The sequence below is a fragment of the Armigeres subalbatus genome, unplaced genomic scaffold (assembly GCF_024139115.2).
Source record: "Armigeres subalbatus isolate Guangzhou_Male unplaced genomic scaffold, GZ_Asu_2 Contig2056, whole genome shotgun sequence".
Lineage (NCBI taxonomy): Eukaryota > Metazoa > Arthropoda > Insecta > Diptera > Culicidae > Armigeres > Armigeres subalbatus.
Genome location: NW_026942898.1, coordinates 38,553 through 63,938, shown reverse-complemented (window position 1 = coordinate 63,938; position 25,386 = coordinate 38,553). Strand labels below are relative to the sequence as shown.

Here is a 25,386-nt window from a genome sequence, read left to right as displayed (position 1 = left end):
ACAGTTGAGAATTGATGATCAACTGTGATGAAAAGAAGAACAAGTGTCAAAACAAGGAAAAGAAAGCCGTCTTTGCAGGTCTCGTCTCAGTATATAACCATGCACGCAAAAAGTGCATTGTAAAATTGGTCGGGCTTCAGCCAAACCGCACCAAGCGGTTTTTTGGAAGACTTGTGATATTGTGTTCGTAAAAGGACAGGGGAAAACGTTGCATATCAATTCATGCGTACATTTACTGTAGGATATCCTCCGTTTTTGGGTTGCGGGATATCTGATACGATTTGTCAATTGAATCTGCTAAACGAAAGCTTGGGCAGAAAAAACTAATAATATTTCGTTGGCGATTGGTGGGATTTGGCTGAACCCCGACCAATTGAACACCTAGTGGAGGAAAACAATATTGCCTGTTTCATTTAAGTACATAATTATTGAAATACCATCTACATCTGCCTTACAGATACTATTTCATTCGACGAAGACATCACTCTGACACCAACGCCCATTCCACGCAAGCTTCCGAATGTGGGAAAACTCAATGGCCACCACCAGAACGTCAACAGCCTTAAACTGAAGCCCGTTCCAGGCAGAACACCCACAACGACCCCCACTGTAACTGCCAAAGCCAGTAACAGTGCGACGAAGTCTGTGCCCAAAAAGTCACCGGCTATGGCGAGCTCATCAGCACCAGCTCCAGCACAATCATCGAGCAGCCCATCGTCTGCAAACTCCTCCAAAGTAAGTACCCCTATTATAGCAGGCCTTGATTCCACTCAATGTCATTTCTGATCAAATTTTTCGTATCATGCTCTCGCAGTCTTCTGCATCTCGGACGTCAACTGGCAAACCCCTTGCCAGGCCAAGTCGGAAACCATCGACCGCTTCATCAGTCGTATCAACAACATCCGCAGCCTCTAATCGATCCTTAAAAGAGGAACCCGTGCCGGATGGACTAGAGCGATGCACTATCTGTGGACGGAACTTTGCTGAAGATCGTATTGGAAAGCACCGGGAGATTTGCCAAAAAACTAAAAACAAGAAAAGGAAGGTGTTCGACACCACTAAGCACCGAGTGCTGGGAACCGAAGCGGAGAAATACGTGCTTTCTAAGAAAAAGATTGGAGCAGGGGCGAGTAAGAAATCCATTTCCGGAATGTCAACTACTACCAAGGCAACTGGCGCAACCGCAGACAGCCGTCGTAAGAGCGACTGGCGCCGCAAGCACGAGGAATTCATTCAGGCCATCCGTGCGGCCAAGGAAATGCAAGCCCACTTGGCCAAGGGCGGAAAGCTTTCAGATTTGCCACCGCCACCGCCATCGGAGAACCCGGACTACATCCAGTGTCCGCACTGTTCGCGCCGTTTCAATCAGACCGCTGCTGAACGACACATTCCGAAGTGCGCCACCATGCTGCACAACAAGCCGAAGCCGACCGCGAAAGCGAAGCGATTCTAACCGCGTACTGACGCACTCATCAGTCAGCATCCATTTGTTATGTAACGCTAAACATACGAATTTCCAACTCCTTTCCCCCTGAATACTTTTTTATGTGAAATTTATATTTCCTTCTAATGAGCCATTACGTTCCTGTGAACCTCTTTCCAATTCTTTGGTTTTATGTAACTTATGGATGGCGCCTCAGCAAAATCCACGTAACTCCTCCACATATGATGTATACCTAATAGCAAATATTATTTGTATTTTTAACATTTTTCTGCTGTGACACGAATGCCTGTATATATTTAATAATCATCTCATTGAGAAAATAAAAATCAAGTCTTGTATTAATAAGTATTATTAACAGCTCCTATATTTCGAACGAAGCCGAAAAGCGAAAGGCTGATTGATAATAAAGCTACAATTGAAAGAATAAAACACCAACAGGCCTATTAAACAAACTTCATTTCATTTCATTTATTTAGTTTACATCTAAACAGATAACACTGAATCAACAATTTGACGCCACAATACACGGTTCGAGGCCGCATCTCTCCATCCTCGGATACGCCCCACGCTCGCCAAGTCGTTCTGCACCTGGTCTGCCCATCTCGATCGCTGCGCTCCACGCCGTCTCGTACCTGCCGGATCGGAAGCGAACACAATCTTTGCAGGGTTGCTGTCCGGCATTCTTGCAACATGTCCTGCCCATCGTACCCTTCCGGCTTTAGCTACCTTCTGGATACTGGGTTCGCCGTAGAGTTGGGCGAGCTCATGGTTCATTCTTCGCCGCCACACACCGTCTTCTTGCACACCGCCAAAGATGGTCCTAAGCACCCGTCTCTTATTGAGAACTTATTGAGAAAATTATTCCATGATGTTGAAGGGGACTAAAATTGTATATAAATCCTTATTTTGTGAATGAGTGTTTGTGGTATTTCTCGGTGTTGCACTACACAATCACAATTTTTCGAAGGACGGAAAGAGACAGATAATACACCGCCATTGGCCCTTGCCAGCCCACGGCTTTTTCAAGGATTTTAATAGGAAGGAATCATCTTTGAGAAAAATGCTAGATGCATTATTCCATGAACGGTGTTTGGCATTGAAGTCACCAATTATGAAAAATTTGGATTTGTTGCGAGTTAGAATTTGAAGATCAGCTCTCAACAAATTCCTTTGCTGCCCATTGCACTGGAAAGGCAAGTAGGCAGCAATTAAAGAAGATTGTTCAATATTTGTTTCCAAGGTTTCCAACGAAGAATATAATTTATATTTGATACGTCTATAAATGACAATGGCGACCCCACCACACAGGCGCTGTCAAGACGATCATTTCGAAAAATATAGTAATTCGGATCTCTTTTAATGGAGAGTCCAGGTTTTAAATATGTTTCAGTTATAATGGCAATGTGCACATTATGAACTGATAGGAACACGAGAAATCATTAGTCCTTTATATTTCTTTTTTTTTTTTGCATTAAATTTTGTCTTTTTTCATTTTTTTTCTCCTAAAATTAGGGAAACGATTCGGTTCTCATCCCATAGCTCCTATTTCCATCTCATCAAAAACAAAGCAATAAAAAAGAATTTGGTTTGTTTCTTATTTTTGTGATTTTTTTACCAGTGAGCACACGTGTTAGCGAAAAGAAGGGACGAGATTGGTGCGGTATTTCTTTGTTTTGCGATGAGATGAATATATGTTCAGTGAGATGGAAAACGGAACAGTTCCCTCATATTTTCTTAGCACTCTAATTCCCCAAACCGGCGCAGGGTACTTTGACTATTTTTTTTGTTAATTTCACTTGTTCAGAATTGGAAAAGTTTCTTTCCTATGAGTGACTTAAAATTAAATTTCAAAATTCCACATTTTTTTAATATAAAAAATGCGTATTTTTTTGTTCCTTCGTGTTTTGTCCGCGTCCCTTTGAAGAGGCACGGCAAATGCTGGGTAAAGCATGCTGTAAGAGTAAATAAGCGACATGTAGAATAAAATTGTTGAACTAAATTAAATTGTGTTTAAAATTATTTAACAACGAAAGAACATTATAATTTGGTTCCTTGGTCACCCTATTGCATGCAGTTCTGCTGAAAACGAAAAAAACAACAAACAAAAACAAGAAGAAAAATAATTTGTTTCCATTTGCTGTTTCCGGAGGCGTTGATGCGGATTGGTCAATCGTATCAGCCCGCAACTACACTCAAAAAATAATTCACGTAGATTTCACTTGAAAAAAAAACGTAACCTTCAGATATACAACAAAATCATGATGTTACATGACCAATGCGGCATTCACTACTATTCATTTTAAAATTATTTGAATAAAATTTAAAAAACAAATATAGGTCTTTTGAAATTTGAGTGTATTACATGTAACAAGAATTCACTTAAATTTCATATGAATCGACAGTAAGAAAATTTTGTGAGTCCCGATGCAATAAAATTCAACATGGCATCCCAACGGTGCGTTGCAGACGAGCTTCTTCTGGATTTGCGAATCCCATTCGAGTTGTTGACTGTTTTGATAGGTAAGTGTGTTATAATAAATAATATTTATTATAATTATTAAAGTAATGTAAAATAGCAGAACGCGGAATCGATGAGTTTGATTTGCTGACCATTACCTCCGAACGGCTGGCCGAAGAATTAAAGAACATCAGCGGGAACTGGAATGTTTTGGAAATTTATCAACAAATTTCATCCTGGAGAGATCGGAATGTAAGTCGTTATATGGGATAACTTTGGTGAAAATATTTAGTAGTTTCTATTAATAATACCTATTATGATTTACAGAAACTAGCAGTACTTGGGTTGCTCCGAGCACAGCAAATAGAAATTCAAGGTGAACTTAAGGTGGTTATACAACAAAGCCACAAATCGGCCATCTTGGAAACCACGTGTTTTTTCTAATGATTTTTCAAGAGCACGAATTGAGAGAACCACAACGCCCATGGGGATGAAACATTCGTTTGATCGTTTGCTTACTTATGCTAAACAATCGACTTTAATTTCAGCATTGTACGAACATTATTACGCTAGATTTGAACTTTTGACAATAGGAGTAGAAAACCGTGTGGTGAATTTGAAATTCACCACATGGCTTGATTGTATAATCACCTTAACTTTAGCGGAGGTACGTATAACTGTTTTTGGTTAATAAACAAAGCACTTATTTTCTTTTGGTTCAAAAACAGTGCCGACCGTGGTGCCAACTGTGTCTGATCCGGTCCCATCGAACGAAACCATCTCTTTGGGGGCTATAGCTGGCGTTGCTCAAGCAACTGTACAGAAGGACGGGAGTTTGATTCCAACAGCATCCGAAGTGTCGATAGACATATGTCCTGTAGATATTGTGAAACCAATAAGTGTGTCTACTGAATTACATTTATCTGGAGCCGTCGAATGTGTCCTTCCCTCCATTGAGGATTTTCCTATTGCGGAACCGAACAATATAGAACTTCTGACGGAAGCCGACGTAGCGCAAACAGAAACATCTACTGGACAACATGCGGAAAGCATTACAGTCGAATTGGCAGCAGTAAGTGCTTCAAATCCAACTGAATCAAATTTCCCCGATGGAATAAAGAACAGCTCTGAGCCAATCGAGGTTTTGTCTGTGCCAGAACAGGGTCGCAAACCTGTTTTGAAGGATTCAAATAATGTGTCAGAAGTTCTATACGTTTCTGAGTGCAGCAACCGTGATGCTGATCGAGTAGCTGGTTTGAATGCAGGAAGGGAAAATTTTTCACCGAAGTTTTTGAAAGACCTATTACTATCTACGGAAGAGGGAAAGGACATCATACGGCGAGCGGCACTGAGTGAGCTATCAGACGCGAAACAGTTACGCCTCGCTCATATCATAGCGGACTACCATTTGAAAACTCATCAAAAGGTGAAAACCGAGGATCTTGAAAATTATTCTTCCTGCATCATAACTTTGTTTGAATCCGAGCGAAAAGTAAGTAGCACCAATATGCATGAAAAATTACAGAGCTAACAAAGAATCTTCTTAGGAAAACTACTACATTCCACGAGGTGGTGATCGCAAGAACAGCGGAGGGAAAATTTTCAACAAAATTAACAACCTTAAACAGAAAAAAAGGAAAGAAGAGTTTAACGAAAAACGACACCTGAAAGTTTTGAGAATTGACGCTGAAGAAGATTTCAAACCAACTGAAGAGGCGCTTTCAGCTGAAGAGTGGTTATCACTTAACAATGAACCGTGGTCCGTAGTTTTGGAAAAATGGGTCACGAGCGCAGATACACGTAAAAAGTATCTGCAGTCACAACAGTCGATCCCCAAACTATTTTCTTTGTATCCCCACTACAAAAATCAGCATGGTCATCAACTGGTAAGTTTGAACTGATTATGTTATTCTTTTTGCATGATTTTAATTAACCTAATGATCTTACTTTAGAACAATAGTTCTTCTTTCTCAGCTTCACTTAGTATTATCTTCGTCTTTAATAATGTTATCGTCCTTTTAATTATTGTCCGCCTAAATACTATAGTTGTCATCATAGCAAGCATCATAGTCTTATTTCAGTTGAAGGCCTCTTCCCAAGTTTTCTAGGCATTTTCTTCGGTCTCAAGTTTGCCCTTATAGCATTCCAAATTGACGCCTTCTTCCTTATTTGTACCCTTGTCATCTAACATCTACGTTAAACATAACATATCCATTCTGCTTGGCTCTTTATTTTTGCTTTCATATTTCGCAGTGCACAGGCATCCTGTATTTTGTTGACAGTAGTGTTAGCTTATTAATCAAGAATAAATTCAGTTCCACAGTCATGCTACTTACTAGGAACTACAATTGCAGCAATTAACCATCAAGGCCAACCAAAAAAAAAACCAATAAGGTATAATATGGAATATGTGGCAGAAAGTATTTTGCAGAAAATTATATTATCTTTAGTTATATCTGTACAAAAACCTGCAGAATACATTCTTTGCTTCAACTCAATTTTTTTTTCACGGGGGATAATTCAGCAAGAATAACATAATTAGATAAAGTAATACAATCAATTATTTTTATTATCGAACGATCAATTTTAAAGGTGGCAAGGCCCAATAAGTTGAATCAAATTCATAAAAATAGTAACATAGCATTGAAGATGTAATCATTATCCGGTAATCAATAAAAAAAAACAAAAACAGCGTAGAGTAGTAAAGGACAGTAAAATAGTTCACAATTATTTTCCAAATGTAAATGTGCACAATAACTTACTCGAGAGGCAAACGGGCGAGAGAACATCCAGCGAAGACGAACAACATCCGATGGCGAAGGAAGACAACAGTGCATCGAGAAAAACATACCAGAGTTAATTGGTATCACCAGAACGACAGGTCATACGGAAGGTTGAAGATAAAGAGTGTGGGGGTATCAAGACGGATTCAACGGGACGAAATCTTTGGAGGAACATCAGGAGTAGACATTTTCGGAGGAACATCAGGAAAAGGTGAATTATACAAGGCGATATAAAAGAAGATTTAACCAGGCGAAATAACACAATAACTCCGAGATAAGCAGAAAAGGAGAACCATGAAGACTAAACTCCCACGATAGAAGACAAGTTATGAAGAGGATCAATTCAAGGCAAAATATCAAACGAGCAAAATTTTATCAATAACAACTAATTTGCATCACTCAACAAAAGATGCGAATGTTTCACAACAAAACTGAGCAGCGTATACACGGAAATTCACCACAACTTACGTATCAACGGCGAATCAACTGAAAACTATTGGAGATCCACTATAATAGCTACACATTTTTGCTATAAGGCAAGCAGTAAATTCATGAACTACAACCAGAGGAAAGCAACATATACATTCGGAGATGGCACGTCAAATTATTACTAGTGAACGTTACGATCAAATTTTACGCACCCAATAAACGATAGACATCATATATCAAAAACTTCACCACGGAGACCCAATATTACGTTACAAGTTCAAGCAACCAAGCAGCAGACCAGGAGTATACCCTGCACTCGGAATCTGAAACCGACCAAGTGATCTACACGAAATATTATGAAGAAGCGAGCATCAGCAAGCAGACACTAGGCGAGTTAAGAAGGCATCATCAGGTAAGACACTCTCGAGGAAGTATATATGTGTAGAGAGGATTAGGCGAAAATATTACAAAAAGTTATAGCAAAATTAATTTGAGGAATCAAAAATTGCACGAAAAATAGTATCAAGGAATTTCAAAGATATACACTGCTTGAAAATTTGTATTTTTTAATGATTAGAAGACAACTTTTGAATATTTCATGAATGTGTTTGAACTATAGCTTCAGGAGAACCCTAAAGTTTTGAAACGAAACCATCAACTATCCACTTGAAACGATAATTTACAATTCTAATTTCAAGCTCAGTGGGTTGGAAGAGATGTAGCGACCCTAAATGCCATGCAATAATGATCATTTTTCTTCTATTTTAACGTATGTCATATAAACGAACAAAAGGAAAGATTGGACAGGTTGGAACCTGTCCATTTATGTTTATCAAATAGCAACCGCTGTTGAAAATAAACAACGGATATTTAAGTATAAGAGTACGGATATTTTCATGAGAGCACTAATGCTTTTCTGAAACTTAAATTCTCGTTGTAAATTAGCTTTCACTTCTGTCCAAGTAGGGGCAATTAAATTCGAAATTTTTCGAAGAGCCTTACCTTTCAATTTCATCCATATAACATTCAATAGCGGAGTTTGATCGTGTCCTTCTAACTGAGATGCAAATAATTCCAATTGTAAAATGAATGGTTCCAGCTCTTCTGGATTTCCATCATATACGGGTATACATTGGAGTGCTGTTATTTGTGAAAACTCCATTTTACCTTCCGTTTTGTACCGAACTTTCACCAAAGTATTTAATCAAGAATCAATTAATTGTGACATTGAGGTGTTAAATTGAATAAACTTGTTCGTAAGAACACAAATCCTGCGAACGCATATTGCTGGCAATTACTGTACTGCTGTTGCATACATACATACGTGTAATCATACATACGTGTACATACGTGTAGCATACATACGTGTAATCATCATATCCAATGCATTGCATTGGAAACGCGCCCATTACCGTGCGCCTATCTGCTCGTCCGCGGTTTGGACGACTAATTGCCGACGCATCAAAATGTACTCAGTCCGTTCGCGGGTCGTTCGTTCAGTTCGTTCGCGGGTCGTATTGAAAAAAGTGCCGAGAGAGTTAACGAAAAAAGTGTGTCAGACAGTGTCCAGTGTAGAACATCGTCGTGGAAGGTAAATATATAGTGATAATTAATTTATTGTAGGTGAACATATGTGAATGCCATGGGTATCTTAATTTTAGTTTTCACCGGAAAATCAGAGAACAGAGACCGTTTAATCGTGGACAAATTCTAGTGCTTTACCGCAGTGTTTCCTGTTGTGCGGTAAAGTATCGGTGATAGGTGAGTATAACACCTCTGTATCGTGTAAATAATTTCACCTTTCAATTTTAGTCCTGGACTTAATACCAACTTTTAATCGGATACTCTGGGCTTGGCATCTACACACAAAAAAATATCGTTGGTAAAACTAAGAAAACGTTGGTAAAATTAAGAAAATTAGTTAGTGATTTTCAGTAGAAATGTTACCTCAGCAAAAGCTTTTACAAAGAGTTAACTTTTCAAAATAACTTTTTCCTCTCAAATCGACATGCGCATTTTGCTCTATATAATCAACTAGTAATACTTTTAAAACAACAAGTTGTATTCTTCCTCAATTTTACATGTACATTGTTAATTCATGTCAAAATAAAGTTCTACAGATTTATTTATTTTTTTAAATTCCATTTTATTACCATTCAATATAATTTATTTTCATGATTGGGCTCGTCGGAGCCGGTCGGAGCGTAGTTGTTTTGCCAGTATTTTCCGATTGCTGCAGCGATACAATGAAGTGATGTGTGTACTCGCCGAAAGAAATCATTGAAATGCAGTTTTTCGATGGTGGTTCTGTAGGAAAAAATGGTAAACTGAAGCTCGTTGTGGTTGATAATCTGAATTTCACTACCTTTGGTATGGCTTTGCAGACAGCTTAAGCGATTCAGCGTGTGAAGGACGGGGTTATAAATAAATGCTTTGAGGACAGTGTGAGCGGGCAGATTTGCACTCCAAGCGAGACTGGTAGTTGGTACAAAGTCTCAGGCCACAAGCCGGATGTGATGTTCGGGGAACACATCTTCGACATGGTTTATATCGCCATACGGGCCCGATCTTTACAGCAACGATGCCGCACTTCCTTCCGAGTCCTGCAAAATAGTTTTTCATAATAATATATCAACAAATTTATGAATAAATTTCAACTTACCATGATTGTGAAATAATTTTTCCTTTTTTGGAACTATCACTGACAGATAGTCGTGGGCTGCCAATTACATTGTTTCTTTCTGCAAGTGTTGCCAAAGATGTGAAATGTTGAGGTTTATTTGATTATTTTACTAACTTTGTTCTGAGAGGTTTGACTGTGAAAATCAGAACTTTGAACTTGAAAAAAAACTTTCAAATCAATCAATTTAGCATTTGACTGGAAAGTTTTAGCTCTTAAAAATACCAAATTTCTCATACTTTCAAAATAAAATTGAAAAATGTTGGAATCCCAACTTTTTTTTTCTCTGTGTATCGAGTGTGAGTATTTAGTAGTAGCAACCCTATAACCAGAGACCGGCGGAGTGAAAAACTGTCGAAATGGCAACGTATGAAAATGCATGAAATCGTGAAAATGATACTGGCAGCACTTGAACTTTTTGCTTGCTTCTTATGGGTACAAAAAGTAAACAAGTCGAAATGGAACCGCTTTTGACGGTTCGATTGGAAACAAGATGGCGTCTTCGCCGATCTCTTATTCTAGTATTTCTATTTAGTAGTACATAATTTGTTGAGGATACTTGTATTATGGTATTTATAAATAAAAATGGTTCATTTATTATTACATGTAAATGCTTCGAAAAGCCCGAAATTCATGTACTCACCTATACCACAATTTTTTTTTACTGCTCCGTTGTTCCAGGGAATTTTATTAATTTGTCCGAGTTTTTTGTTCATTATGTCTGATTTTTTTTGTCCTTTTTCGCACATTTAAAGTTTCTATTCTGATGTGCACAATCATAGTTTTCTTCACTTTTTACACATTTTGGATGTGAATTTCATTTCACTAACTGTCTTTTGAACTTTTTCACTTTGAAATTCAACCATTCTGTCTTCTCGATTTTTTTTATAGCTTCTAGACAGTTCGAAACGGCGTTTCCATTGCCAAATTTTAGCGGTTACCGCTGTCACCACTTGCGCGAGCTCGAGCGGTTAGTTTTCGGGAAAACAGTCATCACAATTTGAAAAATAAAACACTTGAACAATTCTGATGTGATTTGCTAGCTCCAAGTCCAAAATCCGACTCTCTTCTTTATTTACAAAAGCGTTATTTATAACTACTGGCTATTGTTTACAATTTTCTCTTATTTTCAATAATGTTGCAGAATGTTGCATGCTACCTACATTTACTCTCATGTGACATTCTGCTCCGAGAGCATTCGTACTCTCTAAATAAACAAGTACAGTGAACGTTCGCTAATTGGGGTTTTTCTAGTTGGGGCGCTTTTTAGTTGGGGGTTCGATAATTGGGGCGAAACCCAATTAAAAAGCAGCTAAACGTCAGAATGTGATGTCAAAAACGCGTTGACGTTTTGTTTCCGTGTTTGGCGGGATCGATATTTTCTGGCGCGTAAAATTTTCCTTGTTCAATGCAAAAAGTAAACAACATTGACGCTTGTCAAAACGCCCCAATTAGCGAACGGCATTCGCTAGTTGGGGCGAGGTCGTGCCCCAATTAGCGAACGATCACTGAATTTAACAATTGAGTCAGCTACTATTTCTAGGCCAGCTTATTCGCCAAGTTTTGCTTATACTTAAATATCCGTTGTTTATTTTCAACAGCGGTTGCTATTTGATAAACATAAATGGACAGGTTCCAACCTGTCCAATCTTTCCTTTTGTTCGTTTATATGACATACTTTAAAAATAGAAGAAAAATGATGATTATTGCATGGCATTTAGGGTCGCTACACAATCACCAACGATTGTGAATGATGATAAATAGTCTACTTGGGAAGGAATATTTTCTTCTGAAGTTCCTTGACGTACCACTACACGAGACAGTTCTTTAGCTTCTTCACATCATAAGTACTTTAGTCTGAGCTACTTCGGAGTATTGTAAACAAATTCACAAGCGATATTGGATTGGATTCATAAACTCACAAAGTTTCAATTTACGAACAACTCCACCACTTTTATTACTGCTCTTGCAGGTCAAAACATCTTACATATATAATTAATATAAATAATAAATACAAACCTGGGAGCTGCGGACTCGATCGAATCCAATTTTCAAGATATTTTGCTTGAAACTCGCAAATTTCCTCTCAGTGTTCACTGTACACGTTACGATTTTCTCACATGGAATTATCATTATGTTTATCTTTAAAAAAATAATTACAAAGATTTCGTCAATTTACCGCATCGTATAAATTAACGTATCAAATGTTAAATTAATTCATACCCTCCACTTATGTTGAATCCGTATAGATATATTCAAAACGGCGCCGTAAAATTTAAATTTGTTAAAAATGAGCCATATTTAGTATGAGTTGATTTATACGTGTAATCTCTCGTCTGCGCTCAGAATGCACAAAACCTCTCTCGATGCGATGGATACTTTTTGACAGCTTACTTTGGAGATTCTTTGACACTCGTCTTGACTCTATCCGCAGCTCCCAGGTTTGTACCGTTTGTATCTCTACCGCTTCTAGTGGACGGGATATCAACTATAGGGATACTATAGAAATAAAATTATCGAAGTTTCACTTAAAATTTAAGTACATGGCCAGTCGAAAATTCACTTAAATTTTATTTTATTTTCTAGTGAATTAAGAATAATGAGTGACATCACTAATGAATCATTTAACTTTTACACCCGAAACTACATGGAAAATATCTGCATATGTTTTCAAGCAGCTTCTAAGTGAAAATTATTTTGAGTGATGGCATGCGCTTCAGCCTTAAGTACATAAAGATTTTTTTCAAGATTTTTTGCTTACAAATAAAGGTGAAAAAGATTTTTACGCCTGAAAATGAAGGTGAGTCAAGCTCATTCATCAGTATAAAGCGAACGACGAAGCATCGCAGGGAGCGGAACCCCCGAAGGAAGGAAAACGTACACATTCGACCCCTGTTCGTGTGTTGGCATTGGAGGACTGGCAGTAGCGCGGGAACGAAAAGCGGCTGCCTTGCTGGAGTCGAGCCCGAGAGGATAGCGGCGTTGAGCGGCCATACACATCCAACCCCTGCTTGTGGGTTGACATTGGAAGACTAGCAGTATCGTGGGAGCAAAAAGTGGAGTCGAGCCCGAGACGTGTTGGGCCCCTGGCTCGTGAGCTGCAGAAGGTCGGCGTGAGTGTGGCAGCAATCCAGGGAATACGGTGGGCCAGAACTGGAGAACGTGATTTCCGGCGATGGATCCCATAGCGAACACTTCATGCAAGTACCACATCTACTATAGCGGCAGTGACAGAGCAGAACGAGGAGTTGGCTTCATAGTGATCGGGAAACAGATGAAGGGTGTTATCCGGTGGGAGCCGCTAAGCGATCGCATTTGCGTGTTGAGAATGAAGGGCAAATTCTTCAACTATAGCCTGATCAGCATCTATTCCCCAACGCACGATAAGCCTGATGATGTGAAGGATGAGTTCTATGAGAGGCTTGATAAGGCCTACGGAGAGTGCCCAACACATGATGTAAAGATTGTCATCGGGAATGCAAATGCGCAGATCGGAAGAGAAAGTTTCTTTCGCCCTGCCATTGATACGGAAAGCCTTCATTCCGCTACCAACGATAATGGTCTGCGACTTGTAACCTTTGCTGCTGCTAGAGGGATGGCAATAAACAGTACCTACTTCGCACGAATATCCGCAAACACGCCTGACAACATCTGAGTGGAGACACTTGCTCACAGATAGACCACGTGCTGGTGGGCTGCGAAATGGTGAGTTGACATCTAGGAAGGAGCGACCTACACAGCTCTTGTCCTCACAAGTTCCAATCTAGACCATCGTCCCTAACCCCTAATGCCAAGGCGTTAAGCGACCCGTGCAGAGGGGATGCAAGACCAGGGGGGTGAAATAATGAGCTAGGCCTTTAACGGAGCCTGTGGGGTACCTGGGCAGGGCACCCTCCACAGTAATTGTCCCTTACCGCGTCATGCTGGGCTCTGGCGTGGTGGACCTCTTTTCCCGAGCAACTCGTGGGACCAAAATGGAAAACCAAGACACGTGGATTCTTTTTCGCAAATTTCATATCAATTTGTCCATTTCGAAACATATGCTGTGCATATGCACAGCCAAGATATTTAACAAAAAATGGTTTTCGTACGGCCGAGTTGCCGAATAATATGCAATTAATTGGAAAACCGAGTCAATTCTTCAATTAGTGGTAGCAGTGTAGGCGACAACCCCTTCGCAAGAGGTGGGTTGTTCAGGTCTCCGCCTAGGAGGCCAAAGGCAATAGTCGGCAGTCTCGTGCACAGCGCCAGCGTGGGTAACTTAACCATATCCCAGGCTACGCCGGTAGAGGTTATAGACGGCCCATGACTTGTGAAGGCGATGAACCGCAAACGCGATGGGTTTTCGGCCTTCGAGGTGGCGACGGAACAGCTGGATGCCATCATCGTCTTTGCGTCATCGAAGCATAATATCAGTAAGGACCTCAAGAGGAGCTTGCTGAAACTTCGAAAGTCGATGCTGGACGCCAAGCTGGAGAGGGCGGTCGGGACGGCCAAGTGTAAACCCGTGAAATCCGTGGAGTCGAGGTCCACCCAGACTGAGGCCCAAGGATTCATGGACTCGGGCAAGGTCGAGGGCGTGGGCGTGCCAGCGAAGACGGGGGTGCCAAAGTCTACCCAGACTGAGGCTAAAATATTTGCGGGCACGTCGGGGGTAACTGCTCCAACGGAGCAGACACAAAAACGGGGGAGACAGTCTCCAGGGGATGAGCTCCCTGGGGGCCGCTCCAAAACGCGGAGGGTTAGTACCCCGAACAAGGGTAGTTGGGCTGGGAAGCTGAACCCCGGCCAGGTACCTCCAAAACCGGGGGAGGACGGACCTGGAAAGGTCCGTCCACCCAGGAAAGACGGTGGTAAGGGGTTACGGCAGGCTGAGAGCTCTCAGCCGCACCAGACCAAGGAAATAGAGGGGGATGACGCCACCTGGACCCTGGTCAAGAACAAGAGGAAACCGAAGACGTCAAGGGCCGAAAAGAAGGCCCAGGCGAATGAGGGTAGCAAGAAGTCTAGGGTAGGCGCCAATCGCTCCAGAGGCGATGCCCTAGTCCTCAAAACGGACGAGGTACTCGGACGTCTTGAAGGCGATGAGGAGTGACATCAAGCTCGGTGAACTCGGCGCCGATGTACGTCGAATAAGACGTACCCGGATGGGCGAGATGATCCTCCAGCTGAAGCGGGGCGTCTCGCAAAAGGGCGCCGCCTACAAGAAGTTGGCGGAGGAAGTCCTAGGCGAGACGGTCAAGGTGAGGGCACTCACGACGGAGGTAAATCTAAGGGTTAAAGACCTGGACGAGATCACCGAAGTCGAAGAGCTCGTCACGGCACTGTGGCGACAGTGTGAAGTGACGCAGGTAGCATTAGTTCGGCTATCTGCAGCGGACGCCTCCAAGGTAGTCGGTGTGCCCTGTGGGCATATACGAGCAACCCGAAGTTTGCTTCAAGTGCCTGGAACCGGGGCACAAGCAATGGGACTGCAAAGGCCCTGACAGAAGCAATCTTTGCCGACGCTGCGGATTGGAGGGACATAAGGCACAATGCTGCACGAACCCTCCCAATTGTTTGATTTGTTCCAGCAAAGCTGTGAACAGCAAGCACCCCATGAGGGGTTCAATGTGCCCGGCGTTCAAGCGTGCTGCAAAATCACAGTGCAGATAACGCAGCTGGCTTGCTCGACCTCGTCCGAGTGCTTGGTGTGCGCAGGTTTAGAGGAAACGGCGGAACACGTGTTGCGTGACCACTTGCTTGCCACATGTGGTCTGGACACTACCCCGGACAACCTAGTTCGGAGGATGTGTAAAGATGAAGTTGGCTGGAACGCCGTTTTATCGGCTATCGCCCAAATCCTCTCGGAGCTACACATAAAGTGGCGCGTGGACTCAAGGATGGCTAGTTCAGACGCAAATAAGAGGTGGTCCAAGGAATCGGAGTCGGCTTCATGGGTGTTACCGGTGGTCATGCTCTGTGGTCGAACTCGATCCTTTTATCGAACAAGTGGCCGCGCGAAGAACAACATGGTATCGTCGCTTTCGCGGCGTCGGTCAACCGGACGGGTTCCGAACCCGAGGACGGAAAGGGGTCCTCGTCAAGGCTGGGGCAGGCGTAGGCACCGTGTCGGCAAGTCCCTCTGTGTGTTAGAGAATAGACCCTATCGCAGAGATGTCAATTTGGACCTTTGGGTGCACGCGGCATCATCATTCTTGATACCAGTCGTGTAGAAGGGAGCAGGCGTAAAGTCGACCCTTCCCACCTTCCGAGGACATAGGGCGTGGTAAGGCCACCTGGAAAGCCGGCAATGCGCTGGCACGATACCATGGTGTTCTTCTAAAAAAGCGAGTCACGATGTTCGGTGCTGCAAGGACATGCAGCTAACCTCGAGGGTGCGTTGTGCACTGGCCCCCTTTGAAGCATTACTTTCTGGTTGTACCGAAGGGACTATGGGCTTGGCGGCAATGGAAACGGTTTAGCGGGTCAGGGATGTAGTCCTGCCTCACTCGTTTGCTGTTGGAGGTGATCCCTAACCCCGCACTTCCTGGACAACCCAGGATGTCTGTTGAGCAGATTCCCCTCCATTGCTTGGGAAGAAAAAAAAGAACACGTGCTGGTCGACGGACGACATTTTTCGGATGTTATAGATGTAAGGTCCTTCAGAGGTCCAAACATTGACTTGGATCACTACCTTGAAGTTGCAAAAATTCGGGCGCGACTTTCCAGCGTCACGAATTCACGAAACAACAGAACGATGTGTTTCAATATCCAACGCTTGTCAGTTGAAGGATTTGCTGAACAGTAGAGTAGAGTGGGGCAAGAGTGCGCGTGGGGTAAGAGTACGTTTTCGTTTTTTTTTAAGTAATAAAAACAGATAAACTGGCAGCACTGTATCAGTTTGACAGGTATTCTGGCCAACTATTATCATGTGTAATTGTGAACGATTTGAATAAACAACAAGGGAGATATGGAGTTAGATAATTTTTTGGTCATTTTGCTAAAAATAATTGTGTTTCCACAACTAGTATTTCATTACCATATAAATTAAGGGCTTTCTCAATGAAAGACCTTTTTAAAAAAGGTTACGATAAGACTGACTTTATTTTCCTGAATTCAATTTAAAGAAACCTATCAAACCTTAAAATACCTACTCAGCAATTTGCCCTGTGGCCCAGATCAGATGATCGGGGTCCGAAGTCCGTTGGTCGTCGTTGCTGTCCGTGCTGCGTCAGCTGTCTGGGTGCTTCACGATGCATCCATGGTGTCGTGTTGTCGTGTTCCGTTACTGCTATCGTCTGCAGCTTCGTCCCGTGGGAAAGGGTGTTGGAGTCCGTGTGTCCTGTTCGTTAACTTATATACGTTCAATCATGTGAACATTATACCACTTCCATAACCTATTGTATAGAGTACTTTATGGTGCAGAACACCAATCCGGTTGGTTTTCCAAGAGATCAAAACCATTACTTGAATAAATTTTGGGACTGTGGGGTAAAAGTACGCAAGAACGGGTGGGGCAAGAGTACGCATGTGAATCTTAAAGTTCTGATTACAACCCCGTACCTCCGGCCGAGATAAGACTACTCCCAAAGATCCACAACTAAGAAAAAAGGGACAGAAATCGAAAATTATCACGAGATTTAAGGATAAGATGAAGTAATTTGGTGTTAGAAAGGACTTAGCGAACAAAGCACTGAAGCGAAATAATGAAATTGTATTAGATGGATGTTGATTTATGACTCCCGTGGAGGCGCTCTTTAGTGTATTCTCGCTAGTGGTGATGAAGTCGTTTTTGATGGCGGTCCATTGGTCATCCTCTATTATTTGAAAAAAAAATGGTTATTCCCATCTGTAGGAACCAGGGAACAGGTTAAGCAGAGTGGCACAACGAATTAGCGTCGGAATCGAGAAGAAAATACGGAACAACTAGAAGTATAACTTGCACGTGTGTTTTATTAATAGCAAACCTTTTGAATGACATTTTACAGTTATATTTTTCTCTTCTACCCCTGAAGCTCGGGTTAGCACTAGTGCATCAGCGCCCGGAGACTGAAGACACCAACACTCCTCCTCGCTGATCACTTGCTGCTCGATGAGCGCTTCGGACACAATCCTAGTTTCTCCGCGAACGACTGCATCTTAATAGCGCCCAGCGGCTTAGTGAACACATCGGCGATCATCAGCTCCGTAGGACAATACTCCAATTCAATAACATCACGACGAGCATGGTAAAACTTGGTATCGATGTGTTTGCTTCTTTTGTTCTGCCTTTCCAGCGAGACAAAGTCAATGCAGCCGCGATTATCCTCATTAAGAGTCGTTGGTCCTCTTTGTTCGTAGCCTAGTTCTGCCAATAATCTGCGCAACCAGGTAGCCTCCTGAGCTGCTTCGGACAATGCTACGTATTCGGCTTCCATAGTTGACGTTGCCACGCACGCTTGCTTTCGACTAGCCCAACTTACGATCGCTTCGCCAATCTGGAACACGAAACCGCTAGTGGACTTTCGGTCGCTTGTGTCTCCGGCCCAGTCGGCATTGCTGTATCCGACTAATTCTAGATTCTTCGTCCGTTAAGCTCCAACCAATCCCTCTGAGTTGGACAATTGGTTTTCCGGCTCAGAATGGAAATTGCTGCTGACACATCCGGTCTTGTGATGGTTGAAATGTAAAGTAGTGCACCAACTAACTTATGATAGTGCGTATTGTCGGGAAGCTTCTCTCCGCCATCCAGACGGAAGTAACCAGGATCCACCGGATACTTTGACGGCTTTGCGTTCGTTAGTCCAAAACGATCGGCAACTTCTCGAATTAAACATTTTTGATTTAGCATGTACATACCGTTCCTGTCTTTCGAGACCGTAATACCGAGAAACTGTTTTATCTCTCCAAGCGAAGTAATCTCAAAATGCTTCCGTAGCGCTTTCTCCACCGCTTCGATGATGTGCCCATCCCGGCACACCAGGATCATATCGTCCACATAAATTAAAATATAAACCCACTCACCGTTCGGCAGCTGCATACTGAACAGGCAAGCATCAGCATCGGACTGCTTGAAGCCTAGACCGATCAGCACTTCCTTGATGGTAGCGTTCCAAATCCTGGCGGCCTGCTTTAGTCCGTAAATACTGCGGTTAAGTTTACACACCAAGTCTTCCTTCTCCGGCACCGAAAACCCCGGTGGTTGGCGCATAAAGATTTCTTCTTGCAGCATGCCGTTCAAATATGCATTCTTCACGTCCACGTGTCGCACAAGAAGGTTCTTATGTCCGGCAACAGTCAGTAACACCCTGAATGTTTGCTGCAGTGCAACAGGTGCGTGCACTTCACTGTAGTCTTCGCCGTACCGCTGCGCATAGCCCTGAGCAACCAGGCGCGCCTTAAATCTAACTGTCTGTCCACTTGAGTCCTTTTTTTGTTTGTAAACCCACTTTGACCCGATTGCGCGACGCCCTTTGGGCAGAGGAACGAGCGTCCATGTATCATTCGACATAAGCGATCCATATTCAGAGTTCATAGCTTTTAACCACTCCTTCTTATTATTACTCGAAACCGCTTCCCGGTAATTTCTCGGATCACGCTCCTCTACTTTCGCTACGCCCACGACAAAATCTTCAAGTTTTTTCGGTAGAACACCCGCTGTACTGCGTTTCAATCTTCTTGCACTCATATTGTCATCACTTTCTTCACTCTCAGACTCCTCTACATCAGAAAACCCGACGAACTGATCTTCGTCGCTATCAATCACTGATTCTTCTTCTTCCTTGTCGTCATTGTTGTTAGTCTGCAACTGTAGTGATCCGTTCGGAAACAATGGAACTCCGTCTTCATCCGCTTCCTGAACTTCTGCGCCAAGTTCTAGAAATCTGGCGTCTCGGCTGATGAGAACTTTTCCGGTTTTCCTATCCAGGAACCTGTACGCCTTTGACCCGCATTCATATCCGATGAAAGTTAGTTTCTGCGCCCGCTTGTCCATCTTCTTTCCAACCGATCTCGAAGGTAGTCGGTTTTGTATGTACCCGGCCGCAGCAATTGCCTCGCCCCAGTACCGCTTTTCTAGTTTGGCGTCTAGGAGCATACACACCGCCATCTCCTGAAGGTATCTATTCCGGCGTTCAGCAACACCATTTTGCTGAGGGGCGTAACCAGCTGTCAGCTCCATCCGAATACCTTCGTCGCGATAAAATTGCTTGAGCTCTTTATTGACGAATTCCGCTCCTCGATCGGATCGAATCGCCTGCGGCTTACGCCCAAACTGAGTTTCGACCAGTTTCACAAAACTTCTGATGCAGTCCTTTGCTTCTCCTTTGTCCTTCAACAGGTACAAAACCAGGTACCGACTAAAGTCATCAATTAGTACCATGAAATATCGGTTGCCTCCCGGAGTGACATTAGCCATTGGCCCACACAAATCCGTGTGAATGAGCTGCAAAGGTTCCGTAGTCTTTCGATCGGCCTTCTTGGGAAACGGCGGGCGAGAAAACTTTCCCTCCAGGCAGCAGTCACAGGCGATATTCTTTCCGCAGTTCACCAACTTCATTCCCGTGGCCAATTGCTCCTTCGAAATGCGATCAATCACTGCTGGATCACGATGGCCAAACCTTCTGTGCCATGTTTGCTGGCAATGGCATGCATTTGACACCGCTGCACATTCCTGACCCTTCAGCACATAAAGCCCACCATTGCGCTCACCTACCGCTACAACCTGCTCCGACTTGTCAATAATTTCAACTGCATCTTTCTTGAAGAGTACCTTATAGCCATTATCCGCAATTTTGCTCACCGAAATGAGTCCACTATCGAGATCTGGTACGTACAAAACGTTGTTTAGACGAACATCCACCGGTTTGCCAGCACCATCCAAACACTTGACGGTTCCGCTACCGTGACCTCCAGATTTTGTGTGATTTCCATTGGCCATTGTAACCTGAACGCAATTAGACCCGTCCAGAGTATCAAAAAATGCATCACTGTTTGCCATATGGCACGACGCACCGCTATCCACAGTCCACGAATTGCCTTTCTTCCTCGACGAACAGCTGACATAACTCTCCTCCTGCGCGATAAAACTCACCGGTTCCCTTTCGGTATTTACCGCTTGCTTGGCCTTGAACTTATTTCGCCGACCTTGTTTACCGTTTCCGGAAGATGCTGCTCCATCCTGCGACGACTTCATAGCACGCCACTTGTAACAATCCTTCTTGAAGTGGCCAGACTGCTTGCAGAAAAAACATATTTTGTTTGAATTCAGCGCCTTGAGCACCTGCTCGCCACCAGCTCCTTTGTTGTCCCTTTCACACCGCTTGTGAAATTCATCCAAAAGCTTCGACTTAACGAGCTGCATCGTTATATCGGCATCCGGCCGTGCTTCCAGTGCCGATGCCAGAAAGTGATATGACTCCGGCATACTGCGCAACACCATAGCAACCTTCAGTTTCTCGTCTAGAGTAAGCCCTACATTCTGCAGACGTCCGAATAACGTATCCATTTCGAGCAAATGATTTTCGGCATTACCACCCTCCTGGAGCTTTGCATCACACAGTTTGATCAACAGCGACAATTGCGACGTGGTCGTCGACTTCTCGTGGTACCCTTTTAGCGCATCCCATACGTCGCGAGCCGAAACACAATTCTGAATAAGTGTGTACTGGCTCGGTTCCACGCAGAGAGCAATTGTTGCTCGTGCCTTTCGGTCGGATTTTCGCCAGGAAACGGTTTCCGGCTCGGGCTTCACCTCGTCGATAACGTGCCAGAGATCTTCTCTCGTCAGAAGCATCTCAACCTCGAACTTCCACGTCGCATAATTGTTATTGTTGAGCTTGACTTCCCCGCATCCGCCATTTCGCTCCAACAATCAGACACCGCGACGAACAACACGCACTAAAACTACCGATACAGGCGACCGCACCGAACGACGAAAAAACTCACTTTAAACCGCGAAAAAAAACTACGTTTCTCTCGATCCACCTCTGGGACCATAACCTGTAGGAACCAGGGAACAGGTTAAGCAGAGTGGCACAACGAATTAGCGTCGGAATCGAGAAGAAAATACGGAACAACTAGAAGTATAACTTGCACGTGTGTTTTATTAATAGCAAACCTTTTGAATGACATTTTACAGTTATATTTTTCTCTTCTACCCCTGAAGCTCGGGTTAACACTAGTGCATCAGCGCCCGGAGACTGAAGACACCAACACCATCTAAGGATCATACTGCTAATCCCGCTAGCACTCAACTAAGAAACAGCACAATATTTTATTCTTCACATATTAAGTATTTAAACTTTTTAAACTTTACAACTCGCCTTATAAAATCAGCTAAAGAATAATTGTGTATCATGGTACACAATTCAATAAAAAAAAAAACAGGCCGGATTGCCAAAATGTGTGATCCCAAATCTCCGGAGCGAAATGTAGTGGCTCTAAATAGCTCACGCTAATTTAAAAAAAACTTGTCGTTTGTCGTGGGAATATGAGAATTTCTTTTTCTTTCAAAAATTCAGATTTTCCTTACGAAAATAAAAAAGATTTTCCCGAAAAAAAATCGAAAATTTGAACGCCGCAGCTAACGATTTTTGAACCAGCGCCAACCTCCCATGAGTCGATATTGAAGGGGCCATCGACTCGCGTAAAATGCTCAAATATCAATATGCACACAGAAAATTCTTGGAAAACCGCTCGAAGGGACTAAACAACACAATAAATATTTTAATATGGTACGTTTGCTTCCATGATTCGAAATCGAATCTTGAAACATCGACTCAGTCCACCATATATTTGAACATGTTTCATGGAAAAGGTAAAAACAGATTCGAAGTTTCTGACTCGTAGGGATTATGCGCAACCCAGCTTGTTCAAGTTAATATTTATTCATAAATACATACTTTTATAACAGAATTTTACATATAGTCACTCTAACATTAAATGGGTTGAAGGTCATTGTGCGTGCATTCAGTAGACATCACACTTCACTCAAATATTAGTTATTTCCCCTACATAAGCATTTATTAACTACACGATATATATTTGGGTCTGGACAACGCTTGGCTAGGAGTTAGTGAAAGTATTGGGGACAATTTTGACTCCCGAAATCTGTGCTATTTTGTGCGGAACAATTGTCCTTTTCCATTAAACATTAAATTTGACTGAGTCAATCAAGCGAAAGGGTCATTCAAATTTGTCAATTGGAAAGGTCAATTGCGATGAAAATTTATTAGAACCGATGTTGATATGCGCTCTTTTGTTCTGTTTCAGTGTTGACAATTTTATGTTTGATTCAAATTACTGATTACTAAATAGTTTTCTCAATTCAAATATTTTCTTCTCTTCTGCATTCAAATCTAGTTTTTTTTTGTCAAGTTAAATAGATCTCTCTTTTGGAACAACTTCCACATTGCTCTAATTACGTTATTTCGTTGGAAGATTAATTCTAATACTTCGTCGTAAAACAATTTCATTCAGTAGAAATGAATGCGTAAAAATGCGATTGAATTTATGTTTCCGGATAGCGACAGTATGCATTTCCTTCCACCGCCTCAAGTGGTATCCAGTCTTCCGATAGAGGTAGGCGATTTTTATTAACTTCAACCTGAAATAAATCATAGCAGTGAATTGTTGTTAACACTTTAAGAACTCATAAGCATGCCTCTCTCAGCACACGAACGATGTTGCCTCCAACTAGTTTTTTGATTGCCGCTGATCCCCACAACCGATCCCTTGCCAACTCAGCCAGCAGCAGAGGGTAGTTCTTCGGGGAACCACTAAGTCCCAAGTGGTCGACTCCGGCAATGGCACGAACGTAGTTGATGGCAACGATTGCATCTTTCAGATTCATGGGTTTATCCCCACATCGTTCCACATTTAACATGATGACGCCTCCGTTTTGCGAAAGAGCACTGCAAGAAGTTTCAGCAGAATTGTTTAAAAAAAAAACCTCAATTCGCCGAACTGAGTCGATTGGTATATGACACTATCGGTCTCCGGACCTCATTTAAAAAAAATATTTTTGTGCCGAGAAAAGCACAACGTATATTCACTAAAATCGTTACCTCATTATGTGATCTGGAACAGCTGCATTTGATCCATTACAAGCCATCGCGGAGGGAAGAGCATTCGACAGTAACAGAGGGGCTTTGGCAACATTCAAAGCTACCATCATTGCCGGTTCGGAAAGTCGTGATATTTCAACTAGCATACCGAGGCGATTCATCTCCTGGATAACGATCTGCAAACACGAAGATAGTCTAAATTGAATTCCATAAAATTCCAACAAAAACGACCAACCTCTCCAAAATTCGTCAAAGTAGAAGGAAGATTCTCGTCGAAAAAGTCCGTCCTGATGGAGGAACTTGCCCACGGAGTGGTGCAACCCAGCCCAGTTAACGACACGAACCTGGCCCCCAGCGAATACATGGACCGCAGAACAGCCAAACTGGAACCCAACGTATGGCCGCCTTCCAAACCGAACAGAATCGCCAGCTTCCCATCGGTGTGTGCCTGCTCCATCGCATCAGCACTTTCCACAATCATCATATCCGCATTCTTTTTCACCATTCTTCGCGCATCGTCTATTCCTTCCAGTGTGAGTTGCACCGCGTCCAGATATTGCGCGGCACACGGAACTGAGATAGGCCACAGCAGCGCTCCAACCATGCTGTTCTTAACTTCGGCGTAGCTTTTGCTGAAATTTGCACCCATCTGAGGGGCCCAATAGCCCTCGACCAGCGGAGATTCCGCCAACAGGCGCCTAATAAAAGCCAATCGAGCTTCCAACAACGATGACGATCGGAGCTGAAGTCCCAGCGGGATACCAGCTGCCAATGCTATGCACACCAACAGCGCCGAAACCACTGCAATTATTTTCCTCGACCGTCTGCTTTTGGGTACCTTCGGGGGCGGTGGTGACATGCTGTCCTTCTTGTACGAGTGAATACTGCCATTTTTTATCTTCTCCGGGTACTTTGTGATCTCGGGCGGTAGATCGATATCTGCTATCTCGGTGAATACGAAGCAGTGCTGTTTGCAGGTGGACTGGTGCTGGTGAATCGTGCCCAGCTCCATGAAGTCCGCATGATTCGTCATCGAATTCATCTTGCGATAGTAATGGTAGTGGACGCGGCGTTTGCTGTCACCGCTGGAAGAGGAAATAGAGCCTTCCGTGATCACTGGCGGAGATGAAGTCAGCTTTACGGACTTTGAGATCGGGATTCAACTTTTTACAGGAAACCACAAAGGATATTGTAAACAATGCAGCGATTATCCTTTACATGGTAGTTAAATGACAGGAAAATTTTCTTGGTCGATTTTCCACGGACATGCGCAGAAGCGCCTCGTGCCAGGAAATATTTTCCAAGGGGAAAGACAGCTGCCTTCCTAAAAGCAGCACTGAAGTTCCGTTTAATTCGAAACATTAACACCTCAGGGTGTCAATCGGTGAACAGCAAGCCATGACTCTACTCGCCAGATCTCCGTGGCATGCACACGCACCCACGGAGAGCTACTGTCATCGTATTTCGCACCGGCCATTTGGGGCCACACATTTTGGCGATCCTGCCGGGTCATTTTTTGGGTCCTGACGCTAATTTCAAAAGATGAGTTGAATTCAAGTGGGTAA

General features: G+C 42.9%; 3 protein-coding genes and 2 long non-coding RNA genes across 5 annotated transcripts; 3 read left to right on the top strand and 2 right to left on the bottom strand.

Annotated features, from left to right (window-relative positions):
• Nucleotides 1-67: 67 nt before the first annotated feature.
• LOC134203689 (zinc finger C2HC domain-containing protein 1C-like) lies at nt 68-1,870 on the top strand (the record flags this gene model as incomplete). The annotated part of the gene is made up of 3 exons (XM_062678555.1): nt 68-78; nt 458-735; nt 815-1,870. Coding segments are annotated over 3 exons (928 nt in total), but the record flags the coding sequence as incomplete, so codon positions are not given.
• A 1,981-nt stretch (nt 1,871-3,851) lies between these two features.
• Nucleotides 3,852-6,762, top strand: LOC134203688 (uncharacterized). Its single transcript, XM_062678554.1, has 6 exons — nt 3,852-3,964; nt 4,021-4,154; nt 4,230-4,305; nt 4,631-5,394; nt 5,450-5,788; nt 6,595-6,762. Exons 1-6 carry the CDS (start codon nt 3,886-3,888, stop codon nt 6,760-6,762), a joined length of 1,560 nt encoding a protein of 519 aa, XP_062534538.1. The 5' UTR covers nt 3,852-3,885.
• A 1,836-nt stretch (nt 6,763-8,598) lies between these two features.
• On the top strand, nt 8,599-9,436 carry LOC134203685 (uncharacterized). The gene is made up of 3 exons (XR_009977672.1): nt 8,599-8,705; nt 8,776-8,875; nt 9,323-9,436. It is a non-coding gene; the product is annotated as an uncharacterized LOC134203685 (long non-coding RNA).
• A 33-nt stretch (nt 9,437-9,469) lies between these two features.
• Nucleotides 9,470-10,079, bottom strand: LOC134203691 (uncharacterized). Its single transcript, XR_009977675.1, has 3 exons — nt 10,034-10,079; nt 9,777-9,855; nt 9,470-9,717 (listed from the first exon to the last, which is right to left on the bottom strand). It is a non-coding gene; the product is annotated as an uncharacterized LOC134203691 (long non-coding RNA).
• Nucleotides 10,080-22,590: 12,511 nt separating this feature from the next.
• Nucleotides 22,591-25,171, bottom strand: LOC134203690 (dipeptidase 2-like). The gene is made up of 4 exons (XM_062678556.1): nt 24,057-25,171; nt 23,822-23,997; nt 23,419-23,668; nt 22,591-23,361 (listed from the first exon to the last, which is right to left on the bottom strand). Exons 1-4 carry the CDS (start codon nt 24,861-24,863, stop codon nt 23,266-23,268), a joined length of 1,329 nt encoding a protein of 442 aa, XP_062534540.1. The 5' UTR covers nt 24,864-25,171; the 3' UTR covers nt 22,591-23,265.
• Nucleotides 25,172-25,386: the final 215 nt, after the last annotated feature.

Bases quoted from the DNA above. Each gene is read 5' to 3' on its own strand.
- LOC134203688 (XM_062678554.1), top strand. From the start codon at position 3,886: ATGGCATCCCAACGGTGCGTTGCAGACGAGCTTCTTCTGGATTTGCGA. The intron at 5,395-5,449 runs GTAAGTAGCACC...GAATCTTCTTAG, and splicing joins TGTTTGAATCCGAGCGAAAA to GAAAACTACTACATTCCACG. The intron at 5,789-6,594 runs GTAAGTTTGAAC...AAACAAAAACAG, and splicing joins ATCAGCATGGTCATCAACTG to CGTAGAGTAGTAAAGGACAG.
- LOC134203690 (XM_062678556.1), bottom strand. From the start codon at position 24,863: ATGAATTCGATGACGAATCATGCGGACTTCATGGAGCTGGGCACGATT. The intron at 23,669-23,821 runs GTAACGATTTTA...AACTTCTTGCAG, and splicing joins GTTCCAGATCACATAATGAG to TGCTCTTTCGCAAAACGGAG. The intron at 23,362-23,418 runs GCATGCTTATGA...GATTTATTTCAG, and splicing joins TCGTTCGTGTGCTGAGAGAG to GTTGAAGTTAATAAAAATCG.